Below are 17,490 nucleotides of genomic sequence, written 5' to 3' on the forward strand. Positions count from 1 at the left end.
GCAGTTAATTACAGAAATCATGGATTAATTAAGATTAAAATTTTTAATCGTTGGCCAGCACTACTTATGACATATGACTTATGACGTATCTGCGCAGCACTTAGCAACCAAACACCGCTGCATTGCATTGTGGGAAGTTTCTGCTTAGCTAGTGTCCATCAATCCATACTAATAAATGTCTCCGGAGTGAGTATGGATAGCACATACTATTGTGTATGTACTAATGTTTCGGACGCACTAAAAAATGTAACATACTGTTTTTGCATACTCATTAGGGTGGAAGTATGGAATTTCGGACGCAGCCATGGGCTTCAAAATAAAACAGGGAAATGTCAAATCCTGACATAAGCAACATCCCAGTAATCAAACATTTTAAATATTTGGGTGTGGATATCGTTCCTTCATTAAGGCAAGTATTTTCAGAGCCTCTATAATATTTATAGATAAATCTATAGAAAACCACCTAGCATTCCTTTACTGCCTGGAAGGGACCCAAGCACAGCCTGTTGTAAAAGGTGTATTGTCCTAACATGAAAGCCAAAAAGATGCTGGGTTTATGTTGTGAAACTCCGCATAAAGATACTAAGCCCCGACAGATTCACATATACACTGACATAATGCATACTGCTCTAACAGTGGTAAGAATCCACAATGCTGGAGCTGATACTATTTTTGCATGGCAAACAAATGGCAGATAAGATTAAAGAATATTAATGTAATGTAATGGGTTAGGGTTTTTTTTTTTTTCATTTCTATTTTCAATTTCTGCTAAAATTTTGGTTTTACACATATAACTTGCTAGTTGAGGCAAAAGCAGCTCCTCGACCGACAGAGGCTGGCTACAAAACCTAGTCCATCTCTGACTCCAAGGTGAAAATGTCAACATTTACAGTTGAAATAAACATCTCACCTAAAATAAGCTGGGATAGGCTCCAGCAGACCCCCGTGACCCCGCAAGGGATAAAGCGGGTAAGATAATGAATGAATGAATGAAATTAATAAACATATTTACAGCCTGTTTTAAAACAAATGTTTTGGTCTGAATCATTTAATAATTATTTATATAATGATTATTTAATCATTATGGGCATGTTATTATCAGCTTCCCGAGCAACACAGCTGCACTCAGTACAAGAAAAAGAGGGTGAGGTTGGGGTTGGGGGTTGCCTCTAAGGGTTTTTTTGTTTCATCTTTGTTCTTTTCTTTCATTCTTTTGTACATGTACTGTTGCTGGACAGGTGTGCATATTAACATTTAAAACAATAGAAAGTTGTTCACAAAAACAACCATACAAAAAGCTTCTGAATGCTGTAAGATCAGGGGTGTCCCTATTTATTGGAGACTTGTATAGTAAGTAAACACCATCTCTCCTAATGCCTTAACCTGCCTTACCTGCACTTACTCCGAATATATATATATATATATGTATATATATATATATATATATATATATATATATATATATATATATATATATATATATATATATATATTATATTATATATATTATATATATATTATATATATATAATATATATAATGATGTTCTGGACCTTCGCTTGAGTACATTTTCTCTAAATGGACCTCTTAAAGTTGAATACCCCTGCTATACAGTGTTAATATTCAACGGGCCCCGGGCCACTCTGTCCTGAAAAAATTGGGCCCCAAGGTCAGAAAGGTTAAGAACCCCTGCTCTAGTGTATCTCTCCTTTGCCATGAACAGGATGTGTGCTGCAAAATGTGCTGCAATTCGGTCCCGAATTTCCCGCGCTGGGCTGCGGATGTGACGTCACATGGTGCTGCATGTGCGTTCTCCCCGTTCTCCCGTGCCGGCTTCACAGATACACAGATACACAGATACACAGATATAACTGATACTTATTTCTGTATAAAAAAACGGGTAGTCATTGTTTTCTATTTAAATATGAGAAATAAAAGTGCATAAGCTGTAGAAAAAATAAACATCTACAATAATCAATTCTTCAGGTTAGATAAAAAACAACAATGCTTCATCTGAGTAGGACAATAAGTAAATAAAGGTTTGAAAAAATGAGTTTAATAACGAACATTTGTATTGGGGACTGATACGGATCATTACATGATTATCAGCCCTTGATACAAATAATGAATTGGATCGGTCAGTCTCAGATGATGAGCAGACATTTTCAATAATCATTTCCATATGTGTATTTTAGGTATTCCCTTAATTTTTCCTTCTTTTTGTTTTGAGCAATATAGCTTAATTACTGTATCCTGTATATGAGTGATTGGCATTATATCAAACCCTGCTTTACATAAAATCAATCAGGGATTGCAGAATATAATGCTGTGAATTTTTATACCTGATATGAAATGCGATGACAAAATTAGCAATATTGAATGAAGCAGTAACGCCGTGAACTGGTGATTCATGAAATTACCAAAATGTCTGAATAGGTTATGCTGTTAAACAGACATGTATCCACTCTCAAACATAATTGACAAGCAAAAAATCCCCCAGCCAGTCATCCAGCCAGTCAGCCATGTATGAGGCCTGAGAGCTATTGTGTATTCGTGTAGAGCAGAGTGACTATTGGCGAGCTGTCATTGGCTATAACACACATCATGACGTGCAGCAGCTCTCTAAGGCCTCCCCTGCAGTCTGTCAAGAAGAAAAAAGAGAAAGAAAGGGTGCACTTCTTTGTGTGTGCGGAGCCTGTAGGAGGTAGAAATATTTGGGAGTAGATCAATAACAATCTGCTGCAGTAGAACTGGAAGTTCACCCAACAGTGACTCACCTCAAACACACACACGCACGCGCACGCGCACACGCACACACACACACACACACACACACAACACACACACACACACACACACACACACACACACACACACACACACACACACACACACACACACACACACACACACACACACACACACACACACAAGCCCAGCAGCCCTCTAAAACCAATCAATTCACCTTGTGACACTGTTGTGGCAAAAACTGTAGCGATAGCCTGAAATCCAGGACTAAAGCGCTTATTCATGCTAAAAAAGATCAGTAGTAGTAAAGCATGCACCTTATTTTAATGATTTTCCATAGACCTGTCCTCCCTCAGCCTTCCCTCCCTACACCCAAACCCCTACACTCAGTCCACAACAGCGCTCATTCTTTATTTCCTTACCTCTTTGAAGTGGTCTTGATGATGTCAGAGACTTTCTGTATGTAATCAGTTGCAAGCACCACAATCTCCTCGTCTTGTGAGAAGTTGTCATTGAAAATTCTGTCTAGCAAGCGCTTCCAGTGAAGCTATAGCAGAAAGAAGAATGATAGCATCTTAGATCTTAAAGAGTCATACAATTAACCTGTCAACAAGAACAAAACAACTGAACAATAACTGCTCTTTGCTTCCTAGTGTGAGCACCTCATTTAGTTTCTTCTCCCTTTCTTCAGTCATTCTTTTTATCAGTTGTTAATTGCAGAATATTTTCAGTCTGGGTGTACTCTTTACAAATTTGGGGCTACTTCCAAATCAAAGTAGGCTTCTGAGCAACCTCAATTAACCCCAGTGGAAATGGTTGTACACGTGAATGGCATGAAAAGTTTCCCAAACACCAGGATGACATCTGCTACTTTCAGCACTGTGTGAAAGTTGCTACTTCAAAACAATTAGAAATGGCATAATCCTTTGCACAATGAATAGCAAAATTATACTATAACGTATACATAACTTATACAATACAAAGTTCTTTACAGAACACATTATACAGGACAAAGGATGTTCCAGATGGGTTTGGCACCCTCTAATATCTGCTCAGAGTGCAGAGAACACCGCTGATAATTATATGCATGCTTTATGGTTTTGTTTGCACCTGTGAGGAGGTTCTGGATGGAGATTTGTGAGGATTTATCCACGTGGCTCAATTACAGAATTCCTGTGTGCCTCACATTATGCATACTAGGTCACCTGGGTGACATCCAAATGGAACTTAACCTGACTCACTTGGTTCTCACCGCCTTATGTATTGCAAAGAAACACTAAACACCATTTGGTAGAACTGCATTCTCTCTGGTCCCTGTTTATGGGCTTCATCACCTAGTGGGGTCGGTGGGTGATCATCTTTTAACTCTGGGAATTGGGGGTTGACCTGGTGCGCTGTGATATGTGCTTCTTGTGGCCCTTGGGGGTGGGGGTCGTCGCTGGCCTGGTGGGGACTTTGGTGGTCTATAGGGGGTGTTACCTCGTGGTGGCTGGTGAGGTGGTTGGCATTCCTCAGATGTTTTTATGAATTGGTATTATATTAACTTTAAATGTGGACCGAATGAATTGGGTTGAACTGAAGTACAATTGAATGAATTGGATCATTTTTGATTAAATTGTATTTTTCTTTTGTGTAACTTCTTTGAATTGGCACCACACACAAAAAGGTGATTATAAATTAACTGAATTGAAGGGTCAGTCTTTCAAACCCATATGCTCTAGAAATCCCAAATAAGACTTTGTCTTTAATAATTTTTGACCCAACTGATGCTGCTTAAAATAAGCATGATATAAGAAATCAGCTGAAGACAAGAGATGTAATTTATTGAAAAAGTATACACCTGAAGTCCAGCAGTTTCATGAGCCCATAATGAACTGTGATGATGCAACTTGTTTCTTGCTTGGGGCTCCTGTGTTTCATCTTTAGTGTCAGCTTTCAAAGGAGTGCAACATGAAGGAAAGTACAACTCATATTTATCCATTCCATCCAAGCAGTTTCAGAAAGGTGCTTCAGACGATCCACCCTGTAATTTTTATGGCTATTAAAGTGCACACTAGCATCTAAAAACTGTATGTTATTTGTATAAAACACTGCATTCAAACTTTTAAGAGAATGATCTCTGGTATTTTTTTTATACATTTGGATTCCATTTCCAAGCCAAAGTCCTTTCTAACCTGCTACTGGCATGTGTAATATTTTTTATTTTCTCTTTTTTGATTTCACTTTAGCTCTCTATCTTCTCCTACCTTACCTTTATCAATCCTGTATTGGACCTGAAGCACACTGAAGATTCTCAATTACTGTTCAAACTTCTTCAGTGTAAAGCCTCTTCCCAACTCTCTTTTGTTGCCATCCTTACCTCTGTTCCCCCACTGTCTTTCTCTCCTTTCTCTCTGCTCCCTCCATCATTTTCAACACCCCACGGACAGCTTTTGTGAGTTACTTGGGTCTCTCAAAGTTGTATGTCTGTGTGTGTAGAGCGCTTCATTGCTTCCCAAACACACACATACGCCCTCTGACACCATGCTCATGCAATCACCACACTACTTAAAATGCTCAGTTGGAGTCCAAGTTTTAATCTGTCACGTCTGCTTCTGCCCGAAACGCATGAGCACACACATGCACTTGCAAATGTTTTATAAATTATTTGTGTGTGTGTGTGTGTGTGTGTGTGTGTGTGTGTGTGTGTGTGTGTGTGTGTGTGTGTGTATATACTCACACTAGGAGCAATGGTTTGAAGCCGCCTGAGGGTTATGCGGTTATACATGGTGCTGATATCTTTTCTCTGGTCATCATATTCGGACACAGTGATCTGGGGAGAGAGAGGAGATTTTGCTCAACCCCTGCAAAAATACAAGCGACGCACAAGAAGACTCACACATGCATGTTAAGTCAGCTCACATTGGCTAGTCGGGTCTCCAGCTGTATAATCTCCTTGGACGTCTGTGTGGCGTTGTGAGCTCCCAGCATGCTCAACAAGCGCTCCATCAGAGCCTTGTATGCCGCCAAAATCTGAAAAGTACAGTAACATTATCAATTAATGGCTTGTTGAAAAGTGTGACATGTGGCAAAGTGGACAGGATAACAAAAGCACAATGGGGAGCAAAAGAAAGAGGTGGATTGATGAGGAAGAATGAGAGAAGATTCATTGTGCCATATGGAAGGAGGAAAAAGGGGTAGATGGGTAAAATGGGCGAGAGGGAAGGAGAGAGGGAAGCAAAATTAGGTCAGCAAGGTACAGAAAGAAACTGATTTTGCCCAAAATAGTGGGAAGGAGAGAAAGGAAAAGAGGAAGAGAAGAACTGGGACGAAGGAAGGAGAGCACAAGATAAGATGGTCAAAAGGGGTAGACTATGAAGAGTAGGACAGGAGGACGGGCCAAATGGTTGGGAGGTATGGAGGGATAGTGCAGAGAAAGCTGGTAGGATTGAAGCCTTTTAACCTTTTTGCTGTCCTCATCCTGTTCCAGGTAGAGGCTTCTCTCTGGCAGCGTGAGGCCCTCCTGATCAATCTGCACAAACACACACAATCAAAAGTGCAGTTGCTAATTCTTTTTTTTAAACATTTGTTTTGCCATTTATCTAGTCTAATATGTATTTTTCAGTATTTCAACACAATGTTATAATGCTAGCATTCACAAATAATTCAACACACTGTATGACTAATATCTTAATAATTTACATTATTCAAGATATTATTCACACACATAGTCACACCACTATTGAACTCACACATTGCCAAATTTATGGTATTGGCATTTTAACTGTTTGGTAAAAACTACACATCACAATGGCATCCATGATTCAGATTAATTAATAGTTACTCATTTAACCTCATTGAACCTTGCAAACATTGTACAAATAAAACTTTGATCACATGAAAAATATGCAAAGAGGAGGTGTAGTTTGCATTTAATTGATAAAGCATACTTAAAAGGGAACATAAGCCACGCTAAGATGCTCATCATCTTAGTCCATGCTTCTACAAATGTGAACTCAAACCCCTGATTGTTCTCACCCTGATGGCATTTCTTGAAGAGTTTTTATCATCCACATTGACAATAAGGGAGAAGAAGACAGCAGTGCTGTACACCCCTTGCGTCCTGTAGAGCAGCTCATTGAAGTCTGGCCTCTGTGGGGCACCCTCTCTCTCCCACCCAGCCGCACCAGGAGGAGCGCCAACCAGGTCCCACCCTCCACAGCTGTCTAGCACCTCTGTCATGGGCTCTGAGCCTAGTTTGTCAATCTCCTGGATGTTGACGCAGGATCGAAAGAATTCCTTGACCTTGCGCTCTGCCGAATTGGGCCCACGCCTCTGAACTGGTTCCATTAGGAGGCGCTGCAGTTTCTCCTCGTTGTGTTCTCCTATAGCTGTAATGATGCCATAGCTGAGCTTGTCCTCAGGGATGCCATGACGCCTCAGCCAGCCTCCACAGGCAAATGAATAGAAGTCTTGGCAGGGCTGGATGGTTGGGTCAATATTGGCCTGAACAAAACGCGCTGCCCGCAGGAGGGAGCGTTTCTGTTGGCAGTCTTGTCGGCACTGTGGGTCCTGCTGGGCATCCAGTGAAATGTACTTGAGTGCCAGCATGGTTCCCAAGATGACACACATGCCTGCAGCAAAGACCAATGCTGAGAGGAGGCAGATCTCCCTCCGGCTCCATCGAGGAAGACCACCACTACTGCCGGTGCTACTAAGATCTCTGTTTCGATTATTTGGCCAAGTTCCTCCCTGTGCCCGCCCCATGTGACGATCCAGGCTGCCCCCCAGGTGGAGGGTCATGCCATTGCTGAGGATGTCACTGCTGTAGCGGCCACCATATTTCACTTCCTGAAACTCATCATAGTGGGCAGTAAGTGAGTAGGCCTTCTCCATGGCAAATTATTGTTTCTAGGTGTTGAATAGCAGACGATGATTTAGGGAGAAAAGGATGAAAAAAGGATTATTCTTATGTTCAGAGTGTTATCATGACTACTATTACTGTGACAAAAGTAGAGTGTCAAAATGGTGTTAGCCCTCTTCAGGCAAACTACTCTTTCTTTTCAAATTAAAAGTGTGCAGCATAAGAGGTTCCCATTGTGTATGAGGAATCCTTTTGCTGTTTCTCATCCACTTTTCTCTGCTCCGTTTCCATCTGTCTCTCCTCTTCCCTCTCTCCAACCAGTTACAGGTCACCTGTCGATAAAAATAGAAATGAGACAGAGGAAGGTTGTAAGCTTCATGGGAAAAAGAAAATTGAATTCGTCATCACAACACCATGGGCACCATACATTTTTTTTTTCGTCATATTTTCTCCCACAGCATCTTTCACTGTCATCTTAAGCTTCTTGATTGATTAGTGATAGTGATAGTGTGATCATGTACCCGTGGGGGCTGTGGACGGATCAGTCAAGACAGGAGTCAAACGCTGGAGCATCAGCTGGGTATGGAAGGGTGAAAATCCCCATAAACCAGCTTGTGTCATTCCCAACTTATGTAAAGCTTATCATTGCAGAGGGAAAGAGAATGTATTATCTTTCTTACAAAGACTGAAAAAATATATACTTTCCTACCTTGCAAAGAATGGACCACCACTTTACACCATATGTTGGCAATTGTTAAGCAGAAAACATTTTTATGTAGGAAATCATTTTGAGGTCATTTTTTTTAAACAACGTAAATGTAAGAATTATTATTATTACCGTCAAGCGCCTTTCAGTTCAAATTAGATCAAAAATCATTTCTGCACAAGAATTTAGATTAGATTACATCAAAAGGAGGAAGAAATCTTTTTGGTCTGATAAGTTAAAAACTTTGTTTTGGCAGTGAATAGATATGCAACATTACACAAATATACACACACTCCTCTTACTTCTGCTCCCTGAGAACACACACCCCATCATCACTCCCCCCCCTGCCAGTGATTAATTGGAGCAAAATTAGGTATGGTTTGGGGGATAAGATGCTCACACATTGTATGTTTCAGGTAGTGAGGAGATATCACTTACCATGCCTTTATTAGAAAATGTGCATCATACTTGTTTCAATATCTGGCTGAAGTTTGTAAACTAGTGAATAAGTTGTGTCAACTAATAGGGAAAGAGAAACATGGAGAGAGGTCTTAAAGATTTTGTTCAGGTGGCTAATACGCTGTAAAAAGGTGCAGTACTTCTTGTTAACTTTACTCTGATATAGTGATTTAGGTCCACGTGTGTACTCCCTCCCAAAGGTTAATTCTGCTTTGATGAGTCAAAAACATTAAGGTGTAAGGGTCCTGCTTATTTTTTTGTTTGTGGTGCTAAAGACTAGCCCCCAGGCCAGCATTATGCAAATGTATTAGACTGTGATGTACATAAACAACTGAAGAAAAATCTGGACTACCAATGGGGCATTCCAGGGAGCATCAGGAGTCTTGACCTATGCAGCACCTATCAGGTCAGAATATTAAAATGTGAAATAATCAACCCCTCTTTGGGCCGCCACCTTATTGTGGTGGAGGGGTTTGTGTTGACCGAATAATCCTAGGAGCTATGTTTTCTGGGGCATTACACCCCTGGGAGGGTCACCCATGGCAAACAGGTCCTGGGTGACGGGCCAGACTAAGAGCGGTTCACAGGCTAATCATGGTAAATAGAACATCAAGGACCGTTACGTCGCCCGGATTGGCGTCACCGGGGCCCCTCCCTAGAGCCAGGCCTGAGGTTCGTAGGCGAGCGACTGGTGGCCGGGTCTTCGCCCATGGGACCCGGTCGGGCTCAGCCCGAAACGGTGATGTGAGCCCGCCTTCCCGTAGGCCCAGCACCCGCAGGAAGGTCCACGACAGGCCAGTGCAATGTGGTCTGGGTAGCAGTCGTGGCGGGGCCTCGACGAGTCTACCGCTGGACCAAAACCCTCACAGTAGGGACATGGAATGTCACCTTGCTGGGGGGGAAGGAGCCGGAGCTTGTGCGTGAGGTTGAAAGATACCGGCTAAAGATAGTCGGGCTCACCTCCACACATAGCTTGGACTCTGGAACCCAGCTCCTTGAAAGGGGCTGGACCGTCCACTACTCTGGAGTTGCCCATGGTGAGAGGCGGCGAGCTGGTGTGGGCTTGTTTATAGCCCCCCAGTTCAGCCGCAATGTGTTGGGATTCCCCGGTGAACGAGAGGGTCGGGTAAAGGTCTCTCACTGTTGTTTGTGCATACGGGCCGAACAGCAGTGCGGAGTACCCAGCCTTCTTGGAGTCCCTGGGAGGAGCACTTGATGGTGCTACAACTGGGGACTCCATTGTTCTACTGGGGGACTTCAACGCTCACGTGAGCAATGACAGGGACACCTGGAGAGGCGTGATTGGGAGGAACGGCTTCCCTGATCTGAACCCGAGTGGTGCTCTGTTGTTGGACTTCTGTGCTAGTCACAGTTTGTCCATGACACATCACACCATGTTCGAGCATAAGGGTGTCCATCAGTGCACGTGGTACCAGGACGCCCTAGGCTGGAGGTCAATGATCGACTTTGTTGTCGTTTTATCTGATCTTCGGCCTTATGTCTTGGACACTCAGGTAAAGAGAGGGGCTGAGCTGTCAACTGATCACCACCTGGTGGTGAGTTGGATACACTGGCGGAGGAGGAAGTTGGACAGACCGGGCAGACCCAAACGTATTGCGAGGGTCTGTTGGGAACGTCTGGCTGAGCCCTTTGTCAGGGAAGTCTTCAACTCTCATCTCCAAGAGAACTTCTCACATATTCCGACCATATTCTGTGCCTTCATTGTCGACGTGGCGGCGACTCGAAGTTGTGGACACAAAGTCTCTGGTGCCTGTCGTGGTGGCAATCCCAGAACCTGTGTGAAAGTGTGTGTGTGTAAGTAAGGGATACCGTCAGACTGAAGAAGTAGTCCTACTGGGCTATGTTAGCCTGTGGGACTCCTGACGCAGTAGATGGGTACCAGCAGGCCAAGCAGGGTGCAGCTCGGGCAGTCCTGGAGGCAAAAACTCGGGTCTGGGAGGAGTTTGGGGAGGCAATGGAAGAAGACTTTCGGTTGTCCCGGAGGAAATTCTGGCAACCCGTTTGGCGCCTCAGAAAGGGGAAGCAATACTCTGCCAACACCATTCACGGTGCAGGTGGGGAGCTGTTGACCTCGACTGGGGACATCGTCGGACAGTGGAAGGAATACTTCGAGGATCTCCTCAATCCAACTGACATGCCTTCCATTGAGGAAGCAGAGACTGTGGACTTTGGGATGTGCTGGTCCATCACCCAAGCCAAGTTCGCTGAGGTGGTTCGTAAGCTCCTCAGTGGCACCGGGGGTGGATGAGATTCTCCCTGAGAACCTCTAGTCTACATTTATGGAAGTATCTGTTCGTATAATTTGTGGAAATAAATGAGGATAATTTCCACTGTTGCTCGGATTTGATGTTGATGATTGTGTGAAGCCACTGGATCCATCATGAATCCATTCATGAAATTATTTGAGATCAAGCAACAAACCCCTTTATTTCAGATAAGTTCGGCAAACTAGTTAGGCAATATTTCACCACCTTTGGAAAGGAATATGAAGGGTTTTCTTTTTACTTTAACTGGTCCTCTGTTTAAAAGCAATAGCTTTAAAATCCCAGACTTTCATTTAGTTAAAGTGCCAAACTATGAAACTTTCTTTTTGGAAAATGTTGTTTTGTGGTTGTAATGGAGGGCTTCATGTAAAGTGTGAAATAAATAATTTGTCTATGAAGCCGGATGAAACAGAACCGTTAGTTAAACTTCTGGCATGTCTTAGGGACATCAAGGACTGGATGTCCAGAAATTTCTTGCTTCTAAATTCAGATAAAACAGAGGTTATCATTCTTGGTCCAGAGCATCTTAGGAAGGGATTAAATGGGGTTGCGATGGCTTCCAGTGCAACTGTGAGAAACCTTGGTGTTGTTTTCGATCAGGATTTGTCGTTTAAACCATATGTTAATCAGGTTTGTAAAATAGCGTTTTTCCATCTCCATAATATTGCAAAAATTAGGAAAATCCTCTCGTAGAGTGATGCAGAAAAACTAGTTCATGCGTTTGTATCTTCTAGACTAGATTACTGTAATGTGTTATTAGCAGGATGTCCAAGTAATTTGCTGAATAGGCTCCAGCTGATCCAAAATGCAGCAGCACGAGTGCTGACAGGAATTAGCAGGAGAGACCACGTCTCTCCAGTGTTAGCGTCGCTCCACTGGCTACCTGTAAAATTCAGAATCCAATTTAAAATTGTATTACTTGCATATAAAGCCCAAAACGGCTCAGCTCCGCAGTATTTACAAGACCTGATAGGGCCTCATGTTCCTGGCAGAGCTCTCCGCTCTCAGAGTGCAGGTTTACTCGTAGTTCCTAGAGTATCTAAATGTAGATTTGGAGGGCGGGCGTTCTGCTATCAGGCACCATTGGTCAATATCTGATAGTTCCTACTCTCTGCGATAACTTTTGAATGGTTTGATATAGAGAGTCGTGGCTGGTGTCATCCACTAAATGTCCAGGCCTGAAGACATCTACATGCAAGTCATACAAGCACTTCCATTGCAGCATGCCTGAACAGGCCCGTTCATCACTGCTTGCAGCTTTAATTTTTATTGTCTTCTCCTACTCTCTACCTGTATACTTCCTCTGTTTTTCCATTCGGATTGCTGTGATTGCTATGAAACCTACATTTCCCTCAGGGAATTAATAAAGTTTCATTTTATGTTACAAAGATTATGTCTTCACATTCCCAGCCAAGAAGGGCAATAGATGACTACAATTATAGACGTAAGAGAAAGCACTGTTAACTTTATTTGGTTAACTTGTGCGAATAGACTAAGACTCCCTGTCTAAGGGAAGAAATGTTGAAATAGTAAACAGCTATCCATCAAGTTAGAAATTGACTTCATATATTATACACAAATGTGTATTTTTTGTGACAGCAGCAGGGCTCCAACTGAATTCATTCAATCAGCATCTCATTTCCAGATGGATTACAATATAGGAATTTAACATGGTGTAGTAGTGCAGGAAAATTCAACAGTAGTTCAAATTCAAGTAATTTATTTGTTATAGGAACACCAATCACAGTCTTTTGGCTGGTGAAAAAAAGAATAGATTAAGTAAAATAAAAATGTAAAGGCATAAACATAAAATCAGAATCATCTCAGCAAGTGTAAGTTGTTTTGATGCACATAACACAAAATGTAATATATATATATATATATATATATATATATATATATATATATATATATATATGTGTGTGTGTGTGTATATATGTGTATGTATGTATGTATATATATATATATATATATATATATATATATATATATATATATATATATATATATATGTATGTATGTATGTATATATTCTCCACACAGTCTATATTCTCGTGTGTGTATATATATATATATATATATATATATATATATATATATATATATATATATATATATATATATATATATATATATAAAGGCAAAAAAGGCAACATCAGTTCATCATTGATTCCAAGTAGAGTGCTAAAAACAGACCCTTACACCCTTAGGTCACTCACACCATATCCGGATCATTAAGTTCTTCATCAGTAGAGGAGCTACTGTCCAGGTTTTCCTCTTCAGAGAGTCATCCAAAGTCACCATCTTCAAAATACTTTGGTATGTGTTGCGTGCTGTGGCCTGCTGAGCTTGAACCTGATGTAATCTTCTCTCCAGTACACAGAGTAGCCCCTCACCCCCTCTCTCTGTCAAAGCCTCGGTACTGCCTGAAAATATACAATATAAAAATGTATAATCCACATGTTACCAGACAAGTAATTTGCAAATAATTTATCCTACTTACCTGTACTTTGTCCAGTGATGCCTTGGGAAAGCTGGGAGGAAAGCTCTTCTGTCACTCTTGCCATATTCTTTATGTACTCCCAGTTCTGCTTGACTTCACAATTACTACTTCTTCTTTGTCTGGTCAGGAGCATAACCTTATTGTAGACCTTTTTGTTTTGTACCATATCACCATGACCTGCAATCCATCACAAAGTGTTGTCAACTGTCTTACATTTATGGCAAGATGTGCACATTAACACTTTTGTATTCAGTGTCTTTCAATTACTTACATTCCCATGGCCAGGAGTAATTGTCCTCAGTCAAGAGCTCATTAGGAGGAGGGAGTTTTTCAGCTTCTCCCACAACAGCATTGTCTTCAGTCATAGCATTATCAAAGGCTTCTTTTCTACAGCAATCTTTTTCCTGAGTGGATGCGCTTATTGCGATCTAGAATGTGAAACAAAATCATTTAGTGTATTATATGGAGCAATGTCCCCCTCAAAATATGCAACACTGCACAATATGCACTCAAGTACACTACCACCATCCACTATAACCTCAATAATAAACAAAGTTGAATGATCACCTTTCTGACAATGTCAACAAACACTGAAAATGTAAAAGTTTCTTAAAAGCAGAATGTACCACAGATCTATTGTATTGGATTGCATTAGATTGCACAGGTGTACATAATGAAGTGGCCAGTGAGTGGGCCTACACATGGTTCTACTGTACTCACTTACCACCAAAAGTCAGCTCTGCACTATAGCTACAGTATAACATTTTTAGGAGTTGTCCTACTTTCAAGCAATCACACTATATGTAAAGCACTTTTCATAAAAATATTTTTTTTTAAACAAGCGCTTCACCAAATTACCCATCCCCCAAACACAGACACAGCAATCGGTGACTAATGAATTAAGACAAAGTTTTCAGTTTAAGAGTAACTTACCTCACACTAATCCAAAAGCACATCGGCAAGAAATATGGCATCGTCGTCTTCAATCTGATCCATTGTCTTGTAGCGTTAAAATATACAAAGTAGGGCTGTCAGTTTAGCACGTTAATTAGATTATTTAATTACACTGCTAATTAGCGCGTTATGAAAATTAACACAATTAATTATGAGTGGCAAAATGCACGAGCATTTGAAATTTGTCCCATTGAGGGACCCGTAGGCCACTTGGCACAGTGCGCTGTCAATCTTGTGCTGCGAAGCGCTTTTGCGTACCAACAGCTGGGGCTCATATTATTGGTTGTGGCCAGACCAGAATACTAATATTAAAAAATCTCTTGCGAGAGCTTTTCCCCAGAACTGCCACTCAAAGTTGGTACTGGCCAATCACAGCGCGTCCTTACTCCCCCTCCATGCTCGTTGCGGCGGTGGGTTGAGCAGGAAGAGATGTAAGGATCTATCGTCACAAGCAGCTTTACACGTCTCGTCAAAATGTCCAAGAAGCAAGCGCCATTAAGTAATTATTTTGGCGTTCCACCACCACCAACTACAAAGAGACGACAAACTGAACCACTACCCGAATCGAACAGAAAACGTGTGTTCGCCGAGAAGTGGCTGCATGATGTTACGCGGCGACACGTACCGTAGGTTCGCGTTCCCGCGTATCCTACCCCGTAAGCTCTGCGTTGGTGCAACGCAGAACCATAAATCAGCCAGTGTCCGTCACTGCGTGCAGCAGTTTCCTGCACCAGCAAGACGCTGCTCTCTGATTATGGCTCACAGTTTATGAAAACCCCAAATAAAAAATAAATTAGAGAATATTTTATGAAATCAATAAACAATTCCATCATCAAAATTATAACAAATAAAGGTTCAACATATCTTGCTTTGCATGTAATAAGACTAGGTAATATATTAGTTTCACCTTTTAAGTTGAATTATTGAAATAGATTAACTTTTACACCATATTCTAGTTGAATTATTGAAATAAATTAACTTTGTAAAGGACCATATTGAGCCATTCATCTTTATAAGTGAATAAATATCGTTTTGCCTATAACTTATTCCTGCATCCCTCTTTTATCGATCCGGCGAGACGGGTCACCGCGTTTTTGGAGCCCCAAGTCACATATCCAGGGGCTCCTCTGAGCACCAGACCAAAATAATTATGTGCAGCCCTGTATATATATATATATATATATATATATATATATATATATATATATATATATATATATATATATATATATATATATATATATATAATTAAATATATATATATATATATATATATATATATATATATATATATATATATATATATATATATATATATTAGGGATGCAACAGTTCTCGGTATAAAACCGAACCGTTCGGTTCGCCCTCCACGGTTCAATACGCCCTTGTGTGCCGCAGATTTTCGGTTTTGCCATAATTTTGTATTGCTTTAAATCCGCGTGTTTGTGTCGTGCCTGCTGCAGAAAAGTGCTCCGCGAGTCAGTGTTGTAGCTCCGCCCACTCCCCCATCATAGCTCCGCCCACTCCCCCTCGTAGCTCCGCCCACTCCCCGCTCACACAGAGCAGAGCTCTGCTTGACATGAGCACCAGCGTGACAGATGAGAAAAAAAAGTTTGAAGAAGCACCGGATTCATTCAAATCTCCGGTGGCATCATTTCTGTTTCGCTGTTGATTACAACGGCGATGGAGTGAAAATAGTTACAGAGCTTTTACTGTCTGTAATGATTGCTAGTGGAAGATCAAAGTATCCGCCTGGTCAGGGAAACGTTACACTGACCGGCGGAGACAGCTCTGAACGGGCCGGTTTATTTACAGGAAGGAAACTAACAGTTTTACAGTCATAAACAAAGGCAGACTCCAACTCTAACGTCTCGGGCAAACTCTCCAACAACTTAAATTAGAACACCAGAAGAAACCTCGGGGTTCAGCCGCCACCACCGCTCCCTTCATGACATGACGTGCATTCCTGTGACAGGCAGAGAGATGAGAGAATACATGCTGATCTCCCCAACTTCATAACTCTCCCATATCAAGGAGATTTTGTAATATTTGAATAATTATAATTATAATAATTTACAATATTTTCACGGAGGGAAACCGTCCTCCGCTTCCCGTCGGACGATTCACGCCCCCGCGTCGTCCATATATTTCTGATAATACCTCGTCGGGCATGATCCCTTACGTATTTAGTAGTGTATACTTAAGTTACTGTACTGAGTTGTCAAGATTAAGAGGCTGTTGACTATAAAGAATTATAGTAATTTACATTTTGAAAAGTGACAAGCGAAATAAACAGATCATTTTGGAAAAAAAAGCTCTCTTCATGCACATAAAGGCTGATTTATGGTTCCGCGTTACACCAACGCAGAGCCTACGGCGTAAGGGTACGCGGCGACGTATATATATATATATATATATATATATGTATATATATATATATATATATATATATATATATATATATATATATATATATATATATATATACGTCAACCCGGACGAGATTATTATTTGTCCTCTGCTCAACTTGAAGCATTCATTATTAGTCATTCGATCTTTTTTTTCTTTCAAAAACTTTATTGCACAATGTGAGTGTCCAACACAACATATATGTATGGATAGTACTTTATAGGTTGCATTTACGTAACAAGCACTATAAATGTATTAATTTGTTGATTGTCTTGCCAAACAAAAGGTATAATAATGATCATTTTTTTTAAAACATGCTTTTTTGGAGCGAGCAATAATTCCGGGTTGTTTTCCAAAAACATGGGGGTGCCGAAATTCAAAGAAGAATAAATGTGTAATTCCCTGGTCACTAAAATCCATTTTATTTAGTTCTATATGGTAATAATGTCATCAAAAGTTACACAAAATAATAGAGATGCACCGATTGATCGGCCACTGATTGGGATCGGGCCGATAATGCCCCTATCGGTTTTGATTGGAGATCGGAAAATAATAGTTCAGAGCGGGTCGATCTGATGACGTT

The 17,490-nt window shown here is 41.0% G+C and overlaps 1 protein-coding gene across 1 annotated transcript in view; it reads right to left on the reverse strand.

Moving 5' to 3' along the window:
* The window catches only part of LOC133442205 (endothelin-converting enzyme-like 1), a 164,094-nt gene that overhangs the window by 132,273 nt on the left and 14,331 nt on the right, over window positions 1-17,490 (reverse strand). Inside the window, exons 2-6 of the mRNA XM_061720153.1 lie at window positions 6,766-7,923; window positions 6,191-6,259; window positions 5,650-5,760; window positions 5,468-5,560; window positions 3,171-3,295 (exon numbers count right to left, since the gene is read on the reverse strand). Coding sequence (XP_061576137.1) covers window positions 3,171-3,295; window positions 5,468-5,560; window positions 5,650-5,760; window positions 6,191-6,259; window positions 6,766-7,623 — 1,256 coding nt within the window. The 5' untranslated portion in view covers window positions 7,624-7,923. The remainder of the gene's footprint in view (window positions 1-3,170; window positions 3,296-5,467; window positions 5,561-5,649; window positions 5,761-6,190; window positions 6,260-6,765; window positions 7,924-17,490) is intronic.

The sequence above is a fragment of the Cololabis saira genome, chromosome 4 (genome assembly GCF_033807715.1).
Source record: "Cololabis saira isolate AMF1-May2022 chromosome 4, fColSai1.1, whole genome shotgun sequence".
Classification (NCBI taxonomy): Eukaryota; Metazoa; Chordata; class Actinopteri; order Beloniformes; family Belonidae; genus Cololabis; species Cololabis saira.